The sequence below is a fragment of the Dromiciops gliroides genome, chromosome 3 (genome assembly GCF_019393635.1).
Source record: "Dromiciops gliroides isolate mDroGli1 chromosome 3, mDroGli1.pri, whole genome shotgun sequence".
Classification (NCBI taxonomy): Eukaryota; Metazoa; Chordata; class Mammalia; order Microbiotheria; family Microbiotheriidae; genus Dromiciops; species Dromiciops gliroides.
The window spans coordinates 219,370,225-219,394,913 of NC_057863.1; the positions used below are offsets into that span (position 1 = coordinate 219,370,225).

Below are 24,689 nucleotides of genomic sequence, written 5' to 3' on the forward strand. Positions count from 1 at the left end.
CACATCTATGTAGATATCCTACCATCGTCTCAAACTCATAATGTTTAAAACTGAGACATGATCTTTCTTCCTGAATTTGTGCCACCTTCTAATTTAACTATTTCATTCAGTCTCCCATGTTTGAAATCTCTTATAACCCTAATTTCTCATCTTTCACATATGTGTGTGTCCCCACTCCCAACTTCTCCATTTCCATTTCTACCAACTTAGGATACAAAGTTAGGAACATACATGGGAATTGAACCTAGTTCTCTTGGCTCCCAGTTACACTGACATCATGTGGAAGTCCATTCTTTCTTTGTTTCTTTCCTTTTTTTTCTTTGTTTCTTTCTTTTCTTTGTTCCTTCCTTTTCCCTTCCTCCCTCTCTCTCTCCCCCTCTCATTTCCTCCATTTACCCCTTCCCTTGCCTTCCCTTGCTTTTCCTTCCTTCCTTCCATGTATATTATCCTCCCAATAGATATTTCCACCTGTATTTTCTCCTCTCCAATCCATCTTTATACCACTGCTAAGTAATCTTCCTTTTGCATATCACCTTATAACTCTCTTGCTAAATAATCATTCTCCTGTTACCTACCAGTTGAAGTTCAAAGTGTTTTGCCTAGCATTCAAGGACTTTCACAGCCTGATGCTACCCTCCGTTTCTTGCCTTAGTTCATATTATTTCCCTCTGCACATCTATCCCCCAACAAGCTGAACTGCTTTCAATCAATCAGTCATTAAACATTTATTAAGCACCTGCTATATGCCAGGTATCCTGCTAAGGAAACAAAAGAGACAAAAGATAGTCTTTTCCCTCTGTACTTCCTCTGCATCTTCACTCTGGCTGTTTTATAATCCATCTCTTTGTCTGCTGAATTCTTATTTGTACATTAAAGCCTAAGTCACATGCTACCTCCTCTATGCAGGCTTTCCTGATTGCCCGTATTTGCAACAAACCTTTCTCTTCATATGGCTTCCTGCCTTATCTAAATAGCTATAACTGCATAAAATGCATTAAGCATTTAATAAATGGGCAGCTAGGTAGCGCAGTGGATAGATTGCTGGGCCTGGAGTCAGCAAGACCTGGATTCAAATGTGACCTCAGATACTTACTAGCTGTGTGACCCTGGGCAAGTCACTTAACCCTGTTTGCCTCAGTTTCCTGATCTATAAAATGAGCTGGTGAAGGAAGTGGCAAACTACTACAGTATCTCTGCCAAGAAAACCACAAATGGGGTCATGAAGACTCAAATATAACTGAAATGACTGAACAACTACAAAATGTTGAGTGAGCAAATGCTTTGAACATAATAGATGTCACGAAAAAATTTTGTTGAATTGAACTGAATTTAAACAATTTTAACTATTAAGCATTTAAATTAGAGTAGAGGTTCTTAACCTGGGATCCATGGACTTAAAAGGCATATATATATATATATATATATATATATATATATATATATATATATATATATATATATATATATATATATATATATATAACTTAAAAGTTATATTTTAATATAACTTGTTCCCTTAGTAGTCTTATATTAGATTTTGTTTTATGGACTTAAAAACATTATCTGCGGGGCAGCTAGGTGGCACAGTAGATAGAGCACCGACCCTGGATTCAGGAGGACCTGAGTTCAAATCCAGCCTCAGACCCTTGACACTTAACTAGCCGTGTGACCCTGGGCAAGTCACTTAACCTCAATTGCCTCACCAAAGGGAAAAAAAAAATCACAAAAAAAAACCAAACAAAAAAACCCATTATCTGCAAATGGGGTCCATAGGCTGCACCAGACTGACCACTGAAGGGGTCCATGAAACAAAAAGAAGTTAAGAATCCTTGTTTCAGAGCAAACTACTGAAATAAAGGAATAAGCAGAAACAAATTGGTCCCTTTCTCACCACCCATTAACTTTACCCCCAGGTCACAGTCAAAACAAAGTTGGATTTTTAATTTTTTTGTGGGGCAATTAGGGCTAAGTGACTTGCCCAGGGTCACACAGCTAGTAAGTGTCAAGTATCTGAGGCCAGATTTGAACTCAGGTCCTCCTGAATCCAAGGCCAATGCTCTATCCACTTCATCACCTACCTGCTCCCAAAACAAAGTTTGTTGGCAATCTGCCATATTCAGACTCACTTGGTCCTGGGTTATTTACCTTTAACTTCTTTCTCTAACCTTGATCGATATATCTTGCATAGGCTCTCCAAGTTAATTATAGGGAAGGTTTAATTTGCCTTTTCAAACCCCTTCTCAGAAATCTTGCTTCCTTCCTCAGTACTTAGCCAAGAAGTAGCGATGAAGGAGCAGGTATAGGTGGTGTCTTGTCACTAAATGTATAAAATCCTCTATGCCCTCTCTTTTTTCCCCCTGTTTAGAACAGGATATTTATCCCTATTATTTCCTTGTTAATTTTTCCTTGACCATTTTCACTTCTTTGTGGATAGCTGAGGAGCACCTGTGATGTGAAGGGCTGGGTTAATTCCTGACATTGACTAGCTGTGTGACCATTCTCAGTGACCCCTGGCAACTCTCCAAGCTTATAAATTGTAAAACAATTTATGAATTTCCTCACCAGAAGTTCCTTATTCTAGTTATATCACAAGTCCATTGCTAAATACTCTTCTATTGATGGAGAAAGCTTCCTCACTGAAGAAGGTAGCAAGATTGGTAGAGGGAGTGCTTTGTTGTTGTTCAGTCATTTCAGTCGTGTCTGACTCTTCATGAGGTTTTCTTGGCAAAGAGATCAGTGACCTAATCTTTTATTCTTGTTGCTATTGAGTTGTTTTTTTCAGTCATGTCTGACTCTTCATGACTGCATTTGGGATTTTCTTGGCAAAGACTCTAGAGGGGTGGTGTGCTATTTCTTTCTCCAGCTCAGATGAGGAAATAGGCAAACAGGGCTAAGTGACTTGCCCAAGATCACATAGCTAGTAAGTTTCTGAGGCTGGATTTGAACTCAGGTCTTCCTGACTCCAGGTCTGGCACTCTATCCACTATGCCACCTAGCTGCCCCTGCCCAAGATTGCACAAATATTAAGGATCAGAATTGGGGTTTGATTCCAGCTCCTATAAGTCCATAAGCTAAGACTTCTTCCAAGTGAAGATGCCAAACTTGTGCCCCCTTGATGAACATACACAGTATAGTAGGAGGTAAAAGATACATATGTCCTGTTCTATAAGCTACTAGAAGAATATAGTGAGGACTATAACAAAATGTCATGGAGAGGGGCAGCTAGGTTGCACAGTGCATAGAGCACCGGCCCTGGAGTCAGGAGGACCTGAATTCAAATGGGGCCTCAGAGACTTAACACTTACTAGCTATGTGACTCTAGGTAAGTCACTTAACCCCAATTGCCTCACCAAAAAAATGTCATGGAGTTTCAAAAGATAAAGTGGTCAAGTGGTCATATCTCTCTGGGGGCATCTGGAAAGCACTCATGAGGAGATCAGCACTTGACTTGGGCTCTGGAAGCTGGACAAGATTTTGCTGGGTGAAGGTAGGAGGGGAGGGCATTCCAAATAGAATGGTGAATTGGAGTAGAACTGTAAGCAATTCATTAATTAGATTAAATTCATTTTAGGGAAAAACCTGTGAGTTAAAGGAATCCCAGGGTGAGTCTTTGTGTAACATGAATAATTTGTTTTTAACTTTGAATTTTCATAAACTATGCACATGGAGAAAGCACATCTGTGTGTTTTTTTTTTCTGGGGAAAAAAACAGTCATGGCAGAAGTAGTAAATCTAATATATCAGGGGAAGTAATAAACAATTCTTGCTCAGGAACATTTTTCCTTAATCTTAAAATCTGCCCATCCAGGAGAAAAAAAAAGTTATAATCTTGCTGCAGATGTCCACAGCGTAGCAGAGAAATTTAGAAAGTAGCTGATAACATATCCTCTAGAAGCCTATGACGTACTCATCCAAGAACAAAAGGCCATACCGAAGATTCAGGTTAAGGTCAGTTGGTCAGTCAGCGTTTAATGGATGTTCATTGTGTACCAGATGAGATGAAGTTTTTAAGGAAAGGGGAAGACAGAGTCCTTACCCTCATCAAACTATAAAATATAAGCCGAGGGATAATGGAAGCCAGTGGTTTTTCCCCCCAGACTCTTCTTCCAGTATCACCCTAAAAAGGTCATGGATTTGAGTGTTTTCTGGATCCCACACCTAGTTTATGTCTGGAATACCAGGTATCTCCTAATTTGGGGAATGTTCTGACCAGAAATAGGAGAAAAAGAATGCAGAATTATTTTGGATTAACTTTTTTTAAGTGTCCACAAAAAATGAAAAAGACTCGGGAGTATGCCCAAAGCAAATCCATTATCATCTGAGCCTTATCGCAATGGCATTCGAAAAGTATTTTAACTTTTCTGAGAAGAAAGATCAGGACATTAGAATCCTTCATCAGAGAAACCATATAATTAAAGTTGTCTCAAGAATATTTCTTTCTTCCTTTCTTTCTTTCTTTCTTTCTTTCTTTCTTTCTTTCTTTCTTTCTTTCTTTCTTTCTTTCTTTCTTTCTTCCTTCCTTCCTTCCTTCCTTCCTTCCTTCCTTCCTTCCTTCCTTCCTTCCTTCCTTCCTTCCTTCCTTCCTTCCTTCCTTCCTTCCTTCCTTTCTTTCTTTCTTTCTTTCTTTCTTTCTTTTTTTTGAGGGGCAATGGGTGTTAAGTGACTTGCCCAGTGTCAAGTGTTTGAGGCCGGATTTGAACTCAAGTCCTCCTGAATCCAGGGCCGGTGCTCCATCCACTGCGCCACCCAGCTGCCCCGAGAATATTTCTAAAACTTGATTCTAGTTCTCCTCTTGGACCTCTGGTATGAGGGCTTGCTGAGCCCTCTTCAGGGCTGCTCATCCACCTTTGGGTGTCTGCCTGCCACTCAGCTCTCACCTGTGGCTCCAAGAAGCTGTAACATGTGCAACAGCCACACCCTGGTAAAACCAGCTCAGTAGATGGACTGAGCCGGGTTGAGGGTAACCAAGATGGCTCAAGCCCATTGGTGAATTAAGGGAACGTCTACCCCAAGCATGGCAGGAAGGCGGCTGAAGCAGGCTGTGTGGAGCACTTTAGAGGTTGGCCAGACATTGAAGTCACCAACGTCATCTACTGCATCTTGTGCTATCATAGCCAGTTGCCTTGCCTTTCATGCTGCTAGGGGACTCTGATGACTCTGGTGAGGCTGATGACTTTTTGAAACTCTGCCTCAGTTAAATCCAATTCACCTGTGATGTCATTGGTCCTCTTCCAAAAGATGAATGACAGCTCCCTAACAAACAAACAAACAAACAAAAAACAAACCCCAAACATCTTTTGCAAGCCTTCTGAAGGGTCTTCTGAAGAGTCTCAGTCTAGGATTATCAACTTTGACTTTTTTGTGTTTTTCTTAGAGAATAAAGCAATCAAAGCTCAGAAGCTCTTAGCACAACATAGAAAAGAACTAAATGGTTTGGGGACAGCTAGATGGCGAAGTGGATAAAGCGCCGGCCCTGGATTCAGGAGGACCTGAATTCAAATCCAGCCTCAGACACTTGACATATACTAGCTGTGTGACCCTGGGCAAGTCACTTAACCCTCATGGCCCCCCCCCAATAAAACAAACTAAATGGCTACAAAGCCATCTCACTGTTTCAGGATCATAGGATCACAGATTTAGAGCAGGAAGAGACTTTAGATTGAGGGCAACTAGGTGGTGCAGTGAATGGAGTTCAAATCCATCTTCATTCACTCTCAGTGTGACCCTTGACTTAACCATCTTTACCCCAATTTCCCCATCTGTAAAATGATCTGGAGAAAGAAATTACAAACTATTTCAGTATCTTTGCTAAGAAAACCCCAGATGGGATCACAAAGAGTCTGACTACTTAATAACAGCAACCACCAAGACTTTAGATGTCAAGGTTAAGGCCCATTGTACCTTAACCTGTGGAGTGGTGAGATGATTGATCAACAAGCATTTATTTAAACATGTACCATGTTCACAATGCTGGGGATAGAAATACAAAGAATGCAACCTTCCCTGCTTTCAACAAGCTTATAGTCTAACGGGACATTACTGCCATATTTAAGTGCTATGCTAGTTTCAATTATTTTTATATATAATTATTTTTTATCATAAAAGTTGAGAGAATGACCCGGAGTTTGATAATGTACAACCACAAAGATAGGGAAAGGATAGTATAAACTGATTGCATGGATTTCAGACGGGAAATATTATTGAGAGATAGAGTTAGAGAAAGAATCTATTAACCCTAAAAGTTTACATAAGTAAATGTCTTAGGTCTTCTGGACAGAGAAAATTCAAAGATTGTGTTAAAGCTTGAACGATTGAATCGCAGTTTATTATGTCTCCTACCTTTTTTTTTTCCGATTAATAGATAATATTCATACACTGAAGTCAGAGAAAACATAAGGGAGCTTTAGCAATTTTGGAGTGGAGGAAAATTGGGGGAAAGTATATTTTTCTGACATATGGCAAAAATATATCCCAGAAATTTCATTTTTTCCTTCTTTGCATATATATACATATATATATATATATACATACATACATACATACACACACACACATACACACATATATTTGGGTGAGTCAATGAAGATTAAGTGACTTGCCCAAGGTCACACAGCTATTAAGTGTCAAGTGTCTGAGGCTGGATTTGAACTCAGGTCTTCCTAAATCCAGGGCCAGTGCTTTATCCACTGTGCCACCTAGCTGCCCCCACACATTTATATTTTCCAGTAGGTCTGTGATCTCATCACTATGGATCTTCCCTCCAGAAATGCTAATCACAAACTGTTCATGCCTGTTTATCCTTTGCAATTGTTCTTCATAGCTTCCTGTGAATTTATCTGACATAAATTTATCTGTCATGGGTGGGGGGGGCAAATCCTGAATGATAAGAAATATCTAAATATGTACCCTAAAAGATAATTTTTATGAAGAAGTCAAATTGTACATAATACATCGTTATGTTCCTCAACCAACAAAATGCTTTAGATCGCCAAAGGATGCTGAAATAAGTATTTGTTATAATTTCTTTTTTTTTCTCTTTTCTTTTTGCAGAAGTTTTTTTTTTTTTTAAAGTGCATTTCTAGTCTGAGACACCCGCATATTTTTTCTGGCCAGATCCTAACGGTCCATCAGATCTAGTTATGACTGCTGTATTAATTCTTGCAGAGTTACTTTAAAGACAACCAACTGGTAACGTAGGGTGGTTTCTACTCCCTGACACTTTGCCTGTTCTCATTTCACAAGGGATATGGCGTAAACCTCGTTACAGCTGACCGAGTGTCTCCACTTCATGAAGCTTGCCTAGGGGGCCACTCGACTTGTGCTGGTGTCCTGTTGAAACATGGGGCTCAGGTCAGTTCCACTCATGATCTCCTCATATCTCATTTTAGAAATTGGGATCAAAAAAACCCAACCCAACAACTCATTAATTACTCTGGGATATTTTTGAGTGCTTTGTTTAAGCAGATTTTGAAATGCTAACAATGGTCTTCCATAGAATGTTGTATCAGTCAAGGTTGTTTTTTTTTTTTTAATTCCTTAGATAAAACTAAAGTGCTGAATTCCAACCTAATGGTATCATTGATATGTCTATGTTTTCAGCTCAGAATGATATAGATTAATAGAGCTGGAAGAACTCTTAGGAATCCCCCATTTCCATCTTCCTCACTTTGTTGAATTCAATGTGGCATTCAGGCTTGCCTTCTACTAAGAGAGTACACCTCAAGCATGTAACAATGGAAAATTGCGATCCCTCAAGAGAGCGCTTCAAACCTCAACCTAAGTACATAGATTGACCCTGTTTTTCTGTCATCATTTTCTTTGCTGCCAACCAGGAATCTCTGCCAACAGCTCCTGTTTTCTGTCTGTTTCCTCCCCGTCATCCAGTTTCCGCAAAGGGGAAGAGAAAATGGTAAAGGCATTAGTGAGGGACCAGATGCGTGAAAGGAGGGTATACACAGAAATACAGGACTTAACAATCCTCTGAATATTTAGGAGAGGGTAGGCCCATCCGAACATCATCCAACATCTCCATTTGGAAAGTTCTTCTCAAAGAGTGCGCCCTCTTTTTGTCCCAAGTTCCACATCAAGTGTCCAATTTCCTCTCTAACTGTATTTTATTTCTATTTTAGTATTGATGATTTTCCCAAAATGAAAAAAAAAACATTAAAAATTGAAGGCAGTTTGGTCCCAGGCCACTAGGAATTTATTTAAAAATTGCACTGCTAATTATTTGCCCATGCCTTTTTTTTCTTCTTCAGGTGGATGGAGTGACTGTCGATTGGCACACACCTCTGTACAATGCCTGTATTAGTGGAAGTCAGGACTGTGTGAACTTACTATTAGAACATGGAGCAAGTCCCCACCCTGTGTGTGAACTTGCATCTCCCATCCATGAAGCTGCCAAAAGAGGTAAATTTGCAAAAGACTATGGGCAGCTCAGTGGCACAGTGGGCCTGGAGTCAGGAAGACTCTTCTCTCTGAGTTCAGATCTGACCTCAGATATACTTACTAGCTGTGTGACCCTGGGTAAGTCACATAACCTTATTTGCCTCAGTTTCCTCATCTGTAAAATGAGCTGGAGAAGGAAATGGCAAACCACTCCAGTATCTCTGCCAAGAAAACCCCAAATGGGGTCACAAAGATTTGGACACACTGAAAAATGACTAAAACAGCATGTCTTTCTAATTGCACCATTAGCAACTTTCAGCTGTTTTCCCTTTCTTTCCCTCAACCCCAAATTTCTTAAGGGTGGAGCCTGGTTTGGGGGGTTTCATTTTTGTATTTATAGCACCTATTTTGTAACAGGGGTTTAATTCTTGTTGAGCTTGAAAGAAAACAAGGTAGCAGAGGGATGTTTCAAAGCCTTTATAAAGACCCCTGCCCAAAATAAATCCGGTGTAAAAAAAAAGTATATAGGTCCCATTGTTTGAGGTCATCAAAAAGAATGAAAAACATCGTCTCAGAGCCATTTCCCTTTGTTAAGCAAAGTTGGTCAGTTTCCTCTCTGAAAATATAATTTCTGCAACTGCAAGAGGCTGTAGACAAAGAATGCTAATTCTTCTTCCTTTTCCATGAATCCCCAGCTTTCATGCTTGGCTGTGGAGGATTACTGCAAATTCTTCATTTCCTGCTGAATCAAAAGCAAAGAGGTTTATTAAAATAAGAGCTGGCTCTGTCTTATAGCCACTGGACCAATACTAGTGAAAGGCTTTATGGGGACTTAAAAAAAAAGAACACATTTTAAAAATCTGAAGTTTGGGACTTAAAGACCAACGAGTTCAATTTAACCGGGCTAGGTTTGCCTTGCATTGGCTTCCTTATCATCAGTATACGTTTCTTTTTCTCCTTTAGTGCTATACCTGGGCAAAGTTTGTCTTCAACCTGTTTTTTTTCCTGTCTCTTGCTCCATTTCAAAGTGCCCTGTAGGGGCAGCTAGGTAGCGCAGTGGATAGAGCACTCGTCCTGGAGTCAGGAGGACCTGAGTTCAAATCCGGCCTCAGACACTTAACACTTACTAGCTGTGTGACCCTGGGCAAGTCACTTAACCCCAGCTGCCTCACTAAAAAAAAAAAAGTGCCCTGTAGTGAGCCTTTAGAAGATGAGTTTATGTCTTTGCCCACATGGGTTGCCCAATTTCCTTCCCAACTGTATTTTATTTCTCTTTTAGTACTGAAGTATGAAAAAAAAAACCCCAAAAAAGTGAAGGCAGTTTGTCCCAGGAAACTGGGAGATTTTTTTGTCTTTTTTTTTTTTTTTCAAAAATAGGCCTTTTAATTAATTCCCCCTCCACCAAAGCCTTCCTGGATGCCTTATCCTGATCTGGAGTTCACCTGAGGTTCATGAGGTGTCCGCCAGCTGAGAGAGTGCCTTGACAGGTCCTTCCAAGTTGGAAAGTCTTCAAATGTAGCCTGGCAATGGACTGACTTGCATTTCTATCCTTTGAGGAGCAGCCTAGCTAAGTTCAAAGAAGCCCCTCACCAAAGGGTTGATCACCAGATGGTAGAAAGCTTGGGGACAGCTCTCATGAAAGGGACAGAGGGGATGGGATGCCTATAGGTGGAGGGAAGATCCACAGCTGTTGAAACCAAAGCTCTCAGAATCATTCAAATTTTCTGTTTGAACTTGTCCATTCTCTGCTCAGTAATTGACTTAGGTTCCAGCTTTATAGATAAACCATCTCCAGATCTCAAGGTCTGGCAAAAGGAAAGCCTTTGTCTTTAAATAAGATGCATTATACCATCTACTTTTTTCTTTGTCCTTGGCCTGTAGGTCACCTGGACTGTGTGGAATCCCTTGTATCTCATGGAGCAAATATTAATGAAAATATCAGACACCTTGGCACTCCACTTTATGTGGCATGTGAAAACCAGCAGATAGCCTGTGCCAAGAGGCTACTTGAATCAGGTAAAAAATAAAATAATATAATATATTATATATAATTTTAAATGAAATTTTAATTTCAAATAAAAACAAATACTTTTATTTAATAATCTATAATAATATAATTTGTATAATATATAAATATAAAATTAAACTTAAACATATAAATGATATATAATTTATAAGTATTTTAATAGTATCTACAATAAATATAAATATTATAATACAATATAATATATTATACAGCATTATAATATTATATATATGTATATAATACTATTTTCCAGGCCTTTTTCTTGTTCTGTTTACAATCTTTCATGTGAGATTTCATTCCCTTTTTCCTTGCCCCAGATATATGCATAGCCCCCAAATTTCTCGCAAAACTGATAGGATTATAGTTGCATTCTTTGTTATCCCGAATCCCCTTCTCATCTTGCAGAGTGAAAATGTTCTCCCTCCTTCCCCCCCCCCCATCTACTGTGGACATCTTCCAGTAAAACTGGCCTGCTCATTATCCTTCAGGCTTGCTTTCTTTTATTCTGTCATTGTTTCTTTCCTTATGTTCTGCCTTCTTCCTGGAGGATGGTCACCATTCCTCTCTGCTTTTCTGAATGCTCCCCATAGTCAAGACCCAGTTGGAGTCCCACCTTCCCTGTGGATACCTCCCTAACTGCTCCATCGAGGCTCCTTCCCCGGACTCCTGTAGCACTTATGGTCTGTACCTCCCTTCTGTATTTACTGTCTTGAGTCATCCTTTGATATGTATGTATGGATGTATATATGTGTGTGTATAGATCTTTACACATATATAAAGATCCGTACACACAAATGTGTATAGATCGAAATACATAAACATGTATATTAACATGTATATTAAGATCTATACACACAAATGTTTGTATATGTATATATATATATGTATATATGCATATATATTTGTTGTTGTTCAGTTGTTTCAGTCTTGTCTGACTCTTCATGACCCCATTTGGGATTGTCTTGTTAAAGATTTGAGCGTGGTTTTCCATTTTCTTCTCTAGCTCATTTTACAGATGAAGAGACTAAAGCAAATGGAGTTAAATGATTAACCCAGGGACACATAGCTCTTAAGGGTCCGAGGTCAGATTTGAACTCAGGGAGATGAGTCTTCCTGACTCCAGGTCCAGCACTCTATCCACTGTACTACATAGCTGCCCTTCAGGTGCTTAATAAATATTTATTGATTGGATGATCTACCAAGGTACAAAGGCTTTAAATATAGACCTCCAGGACTCCTCCAGGAGTTTTCTATAACCAATGAAATAGAGGTCCAGTCCCTAATCCTAATCTTAATTTGAGAGATCCTATTTTCTTCCCTCCATCCATGTTTTGGGCAATGGATTATTTAAAGTCACAGGACTCCAGTGGGATGTTCAGGAGTTGGGAGATGGATTCAGTGGCAGGGTGGCATGGAGTCAGATAATGCCCCAAATCCACTTTCCTTTCAATGGGAATTCTTCTTGAACCCTCTCTTTGATTTTAAAATTGGCCACCCCAGGTTAGAATATCCCTCAGAACCCTAAGAATCACCCAGTACTTTGAGGTGATCATAAGCAAGTCACTATCAGAGCTTCAGGTTCCTCATCTATAAAATGGGGATAATAAAGCACTTATCATACAAGGTTGTTGTGGTGGAAATACTTGGCTAATCGTGAAGCTCTCTATCAATGCAAGCTACCACTACTACTACTCTTGCTACTATTCACTATTGCTCCTATTGCCACCACCACTACTACCATTACTATTGCCACTACCACCTTCACCACCACTACCATCACTACTACAATTATCATCACACCACTACTACTATAACTACCACTACTAACCCTACTATTAAAATTATCACCACTACCACTATTACTACAACTACTACTATCACTACCACCAAAACTATTACTACTATTACTATTGCTACCACTATTAGTATTATATTAGTATTGCTATTAGTATTGCTCTTCCTCCTCCTCCTCTTTTACTACTACTACTACTACTACCATCACCACCACTACTAGTACTTCTATCACCACTCCCACTACTACCACCACTACTACCACCAACATCACTACTACTACCACCACCACTACTACTGACATTACTGTTGCCACTACCACTACTAATTCTGCTACTACTCCCACCACTACTATTACCCCTACCACCACCACCACCACCACCACCACCACCCTGACCCCAATTGTTAGTCTCCAGAGTGCTTGTAAAGTTGTGATTACACTGTCTGATATGGAGGGAGATATCACTACATACCCTTATTCTGGGACTACATTTGTGTTTCTTTAAGATTAAGATTAAATATGAACATGACATTTTCATGCTTCCTAGTATTTCTGGGCTTTGTTTCACTTGTGCTCAATGAATCAGTGAATTGACATGCTATTGGAGCAACTGAATGGCATCCACATTGACATTCATGCAGTAAATTAGACAAGAAAATATAGAAAAGGTAGAAGAATGGCTCCCAGTGTCTCTTTAGAGAGGGAAATGAAAGAGCTGGCTGCCAAAGATAGCAATGTGCATCATTTCATGAGGCACTTCTCTCCCTTTGTAATATTCCTGGAGGGCATGATAACTATGAAGATAATTGCAATGTATGTACCAGCATCTGTTATAAAAGATGTAGAAGCATGGGAATTCTGTGAAGAGCATGGAAAGTCCTCCAAACTTTAGTAACCAGACACTTTGATATGCAGGGACTTTAGTGTGAAGTTGGACAAAGGGGAGGACTATGAAAACTATGGGGAAAACATGATTCAGGGTCAAAAAAGAAATGAAAGAGAATGCCTGGTAGAGACTACTTAGAAATTTCATATCTGTACCTCTTGATTACTTTCTTCAAAATGAGAATTAAATGATGGGCTCAGGATAGCATCACCATGAATGTATTTGACCATAGTTTAACTGGTAGGAAATTACCAGTTATAGATAAAAGAGTTATTTCACAATTCCTGCTGCATGTAATGAGGTCAGCTGTTTATAGAGAAGATCAACGTAAATGTCTGATTAGGAGAGGATAGATATTAGAAGATGCTATATGAAATTATAGCAAGTCTAATCTGACCTGTTTAAGTAAGCTATTTACACCAAAATATGAGAAATGGATAGAATTTAAAGAAATTTATCACTATGTCTTAGAAAAACAAAACAGATAAAAAAATGTTACAACTGTAATCCAATACAAAATGCTCTGTTTGACATTCAAATCCCTCCAGGATGTCATCCTCCCTAGCTTTCTGCCTTACACCTTACTCTCTACCATGTATTCTTTTTTTTTTTTTTTTGCGGGGCAATGGGGGTTAAGTGACTTACCCAGGGTCACACAGCTAGTAAGTGTCAAGTGTCTGAGGCCGGATTTGAACTCAGGTACTCCTGAATCCAGAGCCAGTGTTTTATCCACTGTGCCACCTAGCCGCCCCCATCTACCATGTATTCTTCAGTTCAGTGACACTGGCCTCCTAGCTGTTCTATGAATGAGACACTCCATCTCTTGGCTTTGGGCATTTTCTCTGCCTTTCCCCCATACCTTGAATGCTGACCTTCTTAATTTTTGCTTACTGACTTTTTTCAAGTCCCAGCTAAGGTTCTACTTTCTATAGGAAACCTTTCCCAATCCTTCATAATTCTAGTGCCTTCTCTCTGTTATTTCCCATTTATTTTATATATAGCTGGTTTGTATGCTTGTTGTCTTCCCTGTTAGATTGTAAGCACCTTGAAATCAGGAACTGCCTTTTGCCTCTTTTTGTATCCCCTGTGCTTGTCACAATGCATGGCACATAGTAGGCACTTAATAAAATTTTATGGACTGAAATAAGGACTCACAAACTGTCTTAGCCAACAGTCACTTGATCCCCTTGCCAAATGGGAGACATGTCAGAGGAGGGCAATGCTAGTTTAAAATATAAGCTAATTTGCAAAACATTATGTAGGAAAATGATAAAAGATTATGAGTATTATTGGCATTTTTCATAAAACATACAACTATGGAGATAACTTTCACAATTGATCCTACTGAGTATTAATATCTACAAGTATCAAATTGAGGGACAATTATTTGAAAGACGTTGACCATTCACACAAGAAAAAGAAAGTGGATGAAAATGTAGGCGATAGAACATTGTCATCAATGTACATTGATTAGATTATGACATTCAGCTGGATGAATTAGAGTTGGTCTATTTATATACATGCATCTTGGATGGACAGTGAAGAGAGACAGTGAAAGATGTGTAGGATGCTCATTCACAGAACCATCTGAGTATCTAAGTATCTGAAAGTATTCGGTCTTCAGGGTGCAGAGGTGAGATAATCATCTCATTTGGAAATTAACTGAAACCGCATATTGATTCACATTGTAAAATAACACTTTTTCAGACCAAGTATCATCCCCTTTTAACAACAAATTACTTGAAAATGCCTCAGGGAGAGGGTAGTAATTTGCTTAGGGAAGTTAGGGACCAATATCTTGAAAAGAGTTTTATAGTTACAACCTGGTACCTGACTAATAAAGTTTTTTTTTTTTTCCTCCCCTTGTAACTGTTTAGGAGCAAATGTGAATCAAGGCAAAGAGCTGGATTCTCCTCTTCATGTGGCTGCCAGGAACTCCAGTTTAGACCTGGTTCATTTGCTGATAGACTTTGGAGCACAGCCACACTCAAAGAATGCAGAAGGCAAACGGCCAGTGGATTTGGTTCCCCCGAATAGCACCCTAGCACAAGTATTCTCCCAGAAAGAAGGTGCCCCTGCTTTGTTCCAATCTAGGCCTTAATCCATTTAGAAGCTTCTGTGCTGTATATACTGAGAGGAAATCCTTTTGTTTCTATACAAGATTGTTCATCATGCCTCTTGGTGGGCGTGAAAGCATAACTGATTTAAATATTAACCTGAATTCATGCTCAGGTTACCAGTCACCAGTGCAGCTAGCTTTATTGGTGATTCCACACCTTCCCATACTTACATGAGCCTGGGCATCCTGCATGGGATGGTCCCCAGGCCAGATGGTACAGTGGAGGCCCTGAGGGTGTGGTAGCTTTGAGGTTACTGGGGGAGTAGGACACTAGTTTTCCATGGTCAGAGATGGGGTGGGGTGGAAATCATGCACTCCCAGATGTTGGTACTTAGAACAAAACCCAGGTAAACCCCGTCTCTTCCTCAAGGTCTTCATTATGGACAATAATTATGTACAAATCTGAGTTTAATAGAATTCTGGATAATAGACCATCAGGTGACAACATAAGGGCAGGGTGGTATAGTGAAATAAATGAGTGGGAACTTGAAGTCAGACATTCATTGACTCAAATATTCAGAGCTAGAAAGGACTTTGAAAGCTCATCCAATCCAACCCCTTCGTTTTACAAGGCACTCGAGGCCCAAAGATATTAATGATTTGCTTAGGTGAAGAGACCTGCATTTGACTTTTGACCACTTACTTGCTCTATGACTTTGGGCCAATCATTTAATCTGCCTGAGCCTCAGTTTCCTCACCTGTAAAATGGGAATGTTACTTTCACTATCTACCTTGCCCAGTTACTTTGTATGCCTTCAGACCTATACAAATTTGAGCTGTTCTTATTTGAATCGGCCTCTCAAATAACTACACATCTTCTATCCCTAAAGGCAAAAGAATATTGGGAATCTAGGTGTATCTAGGGGCATCTTCTGGTCTGGTGTGTAGACAATGCCTGAGAGAGTTTATGTGTAGCTTCCAAAGGCATGGGGATTGGGGGCTCAATGTCTACTTCCCAATGCTCTCCGGACCTATGCTGTATTTTAGGAACTGAAGTGAATTCTAAGAAGCCCGGTGGGAAAGGACTGTTCCTTCTCAAGACAACCCTGACCTAGTAATGTCCTTTCCACCCCTAGCGCAAAGTCGTTCCTCTTGCCAGATGTTGAGTATCAAGTTTAGCCAAAGACAGAATTGCCAAAGGGGCAGAGTTTCTTCAGCATTTTCCTCTTCCCTTCCACACCGCCTCCTTTTTTCCCTTTTGTCACTCTCTCCTGTCTGTTCTCCCCAGGGACTGGTGCCCAGTCATTGGCTGCCGTGGGTCTCTCCATTATGACAGTCTACTCAGTTCTGCATCAGCAAATCTTGCTTGTTTCGCATCTCATTCCCTCAAAGCTTTGCTTTACAGTAGGGGTTCTTAACCGGTTTCTTTTTGTTTGTTTCATAGCCTTCTTGGACATTCTGGTGATGCCTATGGACTCCTCAAAATAATGTTTTTAAATATCTAAAAAACATAGGTTTACAAAGGAAACCAATTATATTGAAATAGTTATCAAAATATTTTAAAAAGAAATTTCATTGTACTTAGGTTAAGAACCCCTCCTTTACAGGGTTTCAATTAACAAGTCTGATAGACTAACTGATATTTGCTAATTCATCCATAATGTACTAATAAGTTAATTTATTTTTCCCAGGTAAAATGCTAGCTTTATTCTCATTAAGACCTGTTCATATTGCTATTAAATACTGTTTCTTCAATACCGTTCAAGTTTGTAACTTCATTTTTATTAATCTTTTATTTTGTATTTATCATATTCTGTCAGTAGGGTGTTGAAACCTACTCTTGTTTTGTTTTATCTACTTTTTGCAACATCTAGTTTTACCTTTACAAATGTAATTAGTATAAAATTAAGTGACTATACATAGACATACATTTATGTATATATGTATATATATACACATAATATATACATGTACACACACATTCATATACATAAAATGCACATATACACATACATGCATGTATGTATAGTTGTTGTTACTCATTTGTTTCCATTGTGTCCAACTTTCTGTGACCCCATTTGGGGTTTTCTTGGCAAAGATACTGAAGTGGTTTGTCATTTTCCTTCTTCAGCTTATTTTACAGATGAGGCAAACAGGGTGAAATGACTTGGTCAGGGTGACACAGCTAGTAAGTGTCTGAGTCCAGATTTGAATTCAGGAAGATGAGTCTTCCTGATGTTAGGCCCTGTACTATATTCACTGCACTACCTAGCTGCACCTCTAGCTAGGTTTTAGTTTTTGGATAATTTTTCTTACATCAAACCAAAATATTTCTTTCCCTATAATTTTCACTTCTTATTTCTAGCACTGTATATAATAGAACTTAAAGAGGACAAAGATTTTGGCTCAAAGTAAAGAAATATTTTTAAACCATCAGACCTGTCCAAAATTAAAATGTGCTGCCTTCAGAAGTAGTGGTGTGGGAGGCTCATTTCCCATTTACTGACTTGGGAAGTCCTAAGTTCAGGGATCATGTGAACATAGGGGCAACGTGAACCACAATATAGTAGCAAAAAGAACTTTTTCAAAGCAGTAAAAAAAGATAAGTAAGAGGAAAGTAATGCTTCTAATAGCATGTGGAGGCTCTGATTGTATCCCTCTGGAGGAGGTCAGCTGGATCTCCCAGCAATATGGGTTTTTTTCTTGTTAGAAGCCTCTCTGAGTTAACCCAGAGCAGTGCTTTATGCAAGAGTTTGAGCCTTTTGTCTGGAAACCAGCTCTGTAACTGGACCTTGCCTAACAGGTGTTGCCCGGTGGTGTAGCACTTGGGTATTATGCAAAACATTAAAGACGAATCAGAAAGAGAGACAGAGACATACAGAGAGACAGATAGAGACAGAGAGAAGACAGTAGGGGAAAGAGAGACAGAGAGAGAGAGACAGAGAGAGAAGAAGAAGAAGAAGAAGAAGAAGAAGAAGAAGAAGAAGAAGAAGAAGAAGAAGAAGAAGAAGAAGAAGAAGAAGAAGAAGAAGAAGAAGAAGAAGAGAGAAGAGAGGAGAGGAGAGGAGGGGAAAGAGAAGAGAGAAGAGAGAGGCAGAGAGAGAGAGACAGAGACAGAGACAGAGAGACTGACTCTTTGTGAAATCTGTCTTTATGAATTAATTTTTCTGCAATTCCCCACCTGCTATAGGATCTTCAAGTGGAGGCTGGATGACTGCTTTTTTTCTTTTCTTTTTTTCTTGAGATACTGTAGAAAAGGGCAGAGGTTGAAACAGTTGGCCTGAGAGGTCTCTTCCAACCTTGAGAACCTGTGATCCTCTGAGGGAGGGGAAAGAGGAACAATGGGTTGGCTGTTAACAGTAGGGGTCAGCTGTGTCTAACCAGACCCAAATGCAAGGCCATTCATTGTATTTTGAAACAGCTAAAATTAGGGTGAGGAGCTGAAATATAGAAAAGTTCCAGTCAGCCAGGGCACCAGGAAACTTGACAATAGGTCAGAATTTCTTCTATGATCTCCATCTTTTCATAGGAATTCTCTAGAGGAGACCCTGAGGCTGAGGTCATGGTCCATTTTTAGTAGGTTTGCAGGAATCAGATGTATAGGAGTTTTGGTGGAGTAAGTAAATGAATGCCTGCTCTGAGTCTGCCAAGAAAAGCTATTACTGGACCAAGCAGAGCATTTTGTAGTGAAAACCGATTAATTTTTGCTATTTGAGTCACTTGAACATTATAGTTTCCTCTTTTAAAAAACATGTTATTGATGTGGGGTTTTTTACATTTATTACAGATTATCTCTACTCTATGAGACATCACTTATAGCAAAGCAAAACAATTAAGTAAAACCAATAATAGAGTGACCTCATCAGAAAGTGCATGGAACAATCTACATCTGTAGCCTCCCCTTCCATCAATTTTTAAAAAAATGAACAGAAATCTATTTTTTCCCCTCCTCCACCCTATTGGGGGAAAAACGGAAAAAAAATCAAATTCCTTGTAACAAACATTTTTAATCAAACAAAACAAATTCCTTCAATGGTTATATACGAAATCTATCACCTGTTAATCTGTTAAAGATAAAATGTTTCATCAGTCCTCTTAAATCTTGAATGATCATTGTATGGATAGAATTCTCACACCTTTCAAAGTTCTTCATTTTTGCAGTATTGCATTATGTAAAGTATTCTTCTGGTTCTGCTCATTTAGTTCTTTATCAGTTTGTAAAAGCCCTCAAAATTGTCGATTTTTATAATATTGATATTATAGTATAAATTGTTCTAGTTATGCTTACTTTGCTCTGCATCCATTCATATATGTTTTTGCATGTCTCTTTGAAATCATCTATTTCTTTATTTCTTACAGCATGATAGTATTCCATCACATTCATATCTGGTTTTGGTTTTGTTCCGTCGTTTCAGTCATGTCTAATTTTTCGTGACCCTGTTTGGGTTCTTCTTGGCAAAGATACTGGAGTAGTTTGACATTTCCTTCTCCAGCTCATTTTACAAATGAGGAAGCTGAGGCAAACAGGGTTAAGTGACTTGTCCATGGTCCCACGGTTAGTAAGTGACTAAATTCAAATTTGCACTCAGGTCTTCCTGACTCTAGCCCTGGCACTCTAACCACTGAGCCACTTAACTGCCCCATCATATTCATATACCACAATCTTAGTTGGAATGAATATCATTCCTGCAACTCCAGCTTTTTTTTTTTTTTTTTTCAGGGCAATAAGGGTTAAGTGACTTGCCCGGGGTCACACAGCTAGTAAGTGTCAAGTGTCTGAAATTTGAACTCAGGTTACTCCTGAATCCAGGGCCAGTGCTTTGTCCACTGTGCCACCTAGCTGCCCCTCCAGGTTTTCTTAAGCTAGCTATAGCATAGTCAGTTTTACGCTTCCCTTAAAATTAAAATCTGCATCCGTTTTAGGCATTAGATATCTATTTCTTTTGTCACGTCTTGGATTTAGAAAGGTCTTTCTGGAGATAGCTTCTTAAGCTGAAGGATGCGTTTTAATTGTGGGAACTTAGGTGTCAGGGCAGGGTAGTGGGAAAGATGTCCTTGTGCAGGGGTATTCTGGACTTTTCAAATGATACTACCTAGAGGGTTGTCCTCTACATGGGGTTGGCTCTATAGGGGGTCTTTTTGGGAGGTTAATGGTACATGGAAGATGAAACTAAATGGTTGACCGTAAGCCTCACCATTGGTAGATTTTGCCTTCGTAGGCACGGTCAATCCCAAGTGGGTAATGGGTTTGGTCTAAAATTTCTGAAGCTTCCCAGGGGCAGTCAGAAAGTGGCAACAGCTTTCCAGCCCCTGTGCCCAGGGTCTATATTTAGCATCCTACCAAAAACCACCTGTGGTATTACATGGAGGTTGTCAGACCCCATTCCTTGCTTTTGCATCCTCTCAACTACAACTCTTTGAAGTCTTCCCTCAGCCATGCTTCAGGAAGTCATAGAAATAATAATGATGATGATAATAACATAACATTTCTATAGTCCTTTAAAATTTGCAAAACACTCTACAAGTATTATCTGGTTTTATCCTCACCCCGATCCTAAGAGGTAGGTACTGTTTTCACCCCCAATTTACAGATGAGTAAACTGAGACAGGCAGGCCCAGGACATTTTTCACTCAAGGCTTTCCACGCAGCTAACAAGAGTCAGAGCCAGCATTTAATCCCATGTCTTTTGGCCCAGAGCATAAAGGGATCTTCTCCACCGCTTGCCACCTATGTCTCAAATCTTAGGTACCTATATTGATAGCTCACATTTCTCTTGCATCTTACAAGGCACTCTCACCGTGGGAATTAATATTTTGTGTGAGGTGATATTTTGATTCCTGTTTTAGAGATTTAGAGTGACCCTCCATTAAGGGATTAAAGTGACTTACTCAAGGTCACACTGCTAATGACAGCTGGGGGGTCTTGAACCCTAGCTTCTGGCTTCCATTTCAAGGCACTTTTCCCTTTTCCAATGTCCTCAATGGGCAGTCTCCGGGGTATGGAGTAAGCAGGTGTGGGATGCTCATATTTCAGATCCACCTGGATTTGATTACTTTTTCCTCTTTATCCTCATTTCTGCTTATTAAAGGGTCATAATGGGGGCAATGCAAATGGGGATAATATCTCTGAACACTCTTACCCTCTTACCTCTTTATAATCAAAATGGGGCCAAGATTGGGCAATATCACTTTACCCTTTCACAAAACACTAATTCACTCCACAGTAAAAGGATAGGTATGCATCATGGGCTTTGCTAGTTGTGCCCGGGCACCACCTAATATCTCAAAAAAAATTTGGCATTTTTGTATCTCCTTTTAAAATGTTTATTTTTAAAGTAAAATTGAGTTATTAATTAAAAGTCATCCTAGGTTTTTTTAGCATGGTGTGAATTAAAATAATATCCTTTATGACTAAGCAGATCCAATAAATATTCACCTTTAAAAAAAATTCCCTGGATGTACACCCTAATGAAACCCGTGACTGATTGAAAGGTTTGGGGAGGGTGTATTTGTGTGTGTATGTGTGTGTGTGTTTGTATATGTATGTACCCAAACCAAAAACTTGACTTTCCTGATATAGGCCCTAAAGCTTCCATGAATCCCTCTCCCCTCCTTTTTCTGTATAAATAAGCCCACAGTCCTTGTTAGTTTCATCTTGAATGGTGACAAGGCCTGTAACAGTTCCATTGCTTCATAAAAAGATCATTTGCTGCTGAACAGAATCTTTTCATTTTTTTTTGTCTCCCAAATCCCTTTGTTGGAGTGAGTTCCAATGAGGTGATTTCTCAATTGGCTGGAGCCACATGAGGAGACTGTGCCAAGCATTGCAGAAAGTCATGCCCACTGGTTTAACATGGCAATTTCTGTCCCCGAGTGTCACCTCCATCATATTTTTCTTCAGGCCATCTGTTCCTCTGCACCTGGGGGAAAAGAAATTAATTAAATTACCACCCACTCTCAGCTGTGTGGATGACAGGGAATAAATTAAGTGAAATTCAGCCATGTTCAGAGAGGGCGGCTATTTTCCTGTATTATGGGCTTCATAGAACTCGGATTTTTTTTTCCCTCCTTCCTTCCAAACTTGTCTTCCTCATTAGGTGATAACTTGCTGCATTTCCAGGCCATTTCCCTTCTTTAATAAGCTTTTAGAGCAATGTTTGCTCGTGGGACAGAAAGAAGTGTGAAGAATAAGTCACCCTCAACAAAATGTTAGTGAAGAAACTTCTGAATGCTGCCTGGCATTAAAGGATGATAATGGGTACTTTCTGTAATTCATTAATATATTCTTTGAATGCAGTGTGGAAAGAGCACTGCCTCAGGATTCTAGGTTCAGAGCCTACTTCCTGCCACTAGCCATGTGGCCTTAGGCAAGTAACTTCCTTTCCTCAGTTTCCTCTTCTGTTAAATGAGGGGGTGTTGGATTGAATGACCTCAGGTTCCTATGGTGCCATGTCCTGCTATCTCAGGGACTTAGAATTCCACCTAAACTTTCACAACAGCAAACTGTGCAAGGCCTTTCTGAATTGGGAGTTCATGGAGACACCGATCCTCCTCTTATCACTTCCAATTCTCCCTTTTAGTTTTGGACACAGTTATTTTGTAATTCTTAAGGTTCAAAGTGGGGAGAATGATACCCATCTCAGGGAATTATCTGAAAGAGAGCACTTTATAAACCTTTCAGTGGCGATTTGGTGGAGAACTAGGACCCATACCATCCTTGAGAGAACTCCCTAGGGTATACGGGTTGTTTCTTTTATGACTCAGAAGGAATTGTTCCTCCAATTCCACACAGACTCTCCCCATCCTTTCACCCTATAGTGTTGAAAGGATTCTGATAGCGCACTCTCCATTTTGTGCAGAAGTATTGAGTATAACAATTCTTAAATATTTTAGAACATATAATTATTACTGGGTTGGAAATAGGTTCCATTCATTGTACTAATGTGTTATGCTTAAAGATGTTAAAATTACCTATTCAGTCATAACCCCAAGTTGTGAAGTCAATTGTGCTCAAATCAATGAGTTTTTTTTTCTTTTAATTTTTTTATCAGTTTAAATTGCTTTTTTATTGGAAACTATTTTGTGAGCTTAGTAATTCATAAATTAGTCCCTTTAAGATTATGAGGAAGGTTGAGCTTGAAATTGTCCTCCCTCCTCCCTTTCTCAAACGAAACCTAAGTGGTTCTGTGGATTAGTTGAAAGTGGAGGATGGGAAGACAAAATAATCTGAAAATTCCTCTTAAAAAAAGAATCAATCTAAGATGTGTTTGGGCTGGTTTATACCTTATTAAACCGTAACCTAATCTGCACTTTGCAAAAACGAATCTTAGGTCTATGAAATCAGGCGTATAACTTGTCTTGTGGCCTTTTTCTCCAGGGCCCCTGTCTTTGATGCAGATTTGCCGACTACGCATTAGGAAGTGCTTTGGAATCAAACAGCATCATAGAATAAGTGAACTACTTCTTCCCGAAGAGCTGAAACGATTTCTCTTACACATTTAAACACGTTCTTGTTTTCCTAACTGAGAGGCAAACACCTTAGCATATTGCAGTCATCCTTTTAAAAAAGAAGAAGAAGAAGAAGAAGAAGAGTGTGGGTTAACTAGTGCTGTGGTTATTTTTGTGCCTTGTATTTCCAGAATAAAGTTGGGTTACATTGGATAGAACTGCTTCATTTCAGCTAGGAAAGGATTCTGTCTGAATCTTCTCTGTTCTGAAAAGGGTGGCCCAACAGCAATGGGGTCTAAGCAGTGGTATGGGACTCAGTTGACCTTTAGATTTCAGAGCAGGTTACTGCCTGGCTATTTATTTCCTCTTTAAGACCACACTGATGATGATGAATGATTCTCACTGAGTTCATTAGAGCTGCAACCTTAAGGTTTGACCTTTAACAGGTTTGAAGAGAGGCTTGAGATTGGAGAACTGGGCACACACAGGGCAGAGGGGCTACACACCAACTTGGATTTGGTTCCCCAGAGGGAGGACCACACACACATATCCATGCCACCTCTCTAGGGAACCAGATAAAATTTGGAGACAACCTCAGGTGAAGAAAATCAAGTAGAGGGAGGGGAACTGGAGCTGTGTGGAGCCACAACTTGGTGAGTATACCCAGGCTGTGCCAGTCCAGGGAAGTGAGCTTGCCTGGCTCTCCATGCTAAAGTACTTCCCCCTCTAGGGGATTAGGGGAACCTGGTAGTATTGTATTACCTGAGTGTGTTGATAAATATTTAATAGTCAGCTTTCTGGTGTGTGTGTGTGTGCACACGCAGGAGCACATGTGCATACAAAGGGGATGTATGCATGACACAATTTTAATTTGCATTGTTAATATATCCATCGCTTTTTTTTTGTGGGGCAATGAGGGTTAAGTGACTTGCTCAAGGTCACACAGCTAGTAAGTGTCAAGTGTCTGAGGCTGGATTTGAACTCAGGTCCTCCTGAATCCAGGGCCGATGCTTTATCCACTGTGCCAACCAGCTGCCCCCTCCATCACTTTTTAAAAAATAAAAAAAAAAATTTTTTTAGTGAGGCAATTG

At 39.6% G+C, this 24,689-nt stretch overlaps 1 protein-coding gene across 3 annotated transcripts in view; it reads left to right on the forward strand.

The window, feature by feature from the left end:
• The window catches only part of ASB9 (ankyrin repeat and SOCS box containing 9), a 50,688-nt gene extending 26,877 nt beyond the window's left edge, over positions 1-23,811 (forward strand). The window contains exons 3-8 of one of the 3 annotated variants that reach the window (XM_043990909.1): positions 7,242-7,349; positions 8,258-8,408; positions 10,269-10,403; positions 11,004-11,093; positions 14,969-15,160; positions 23,528-23,811. In XM_043990909.1, the coding sequence (XP_043846844.1) occupies positions 7,242-7,349; positions 8,258-8,408; positions 10,269-10,403; positions 11,004-11,093; positions 14,969-15,160; positions 23,528-23,652 (801 nt within the window). In that variant the 3' untranslated portion in view covers positions 23,653-23,811. The remainder of the gene's footprint in view (positions 1-7,241; positions 7,350-8,257; positions 8,409-10,268; positions 10,404-11,003; positions 11,094-14,968; positions 15,161-23,527) is intronic. The other 2 variants (XM_043990910.1, XM_043990911.1) reach the window with 2 other exon arrangements.
• The last annotated feature ends 878 nt before the right edge of the window (positions 23,812-24,689 follow it).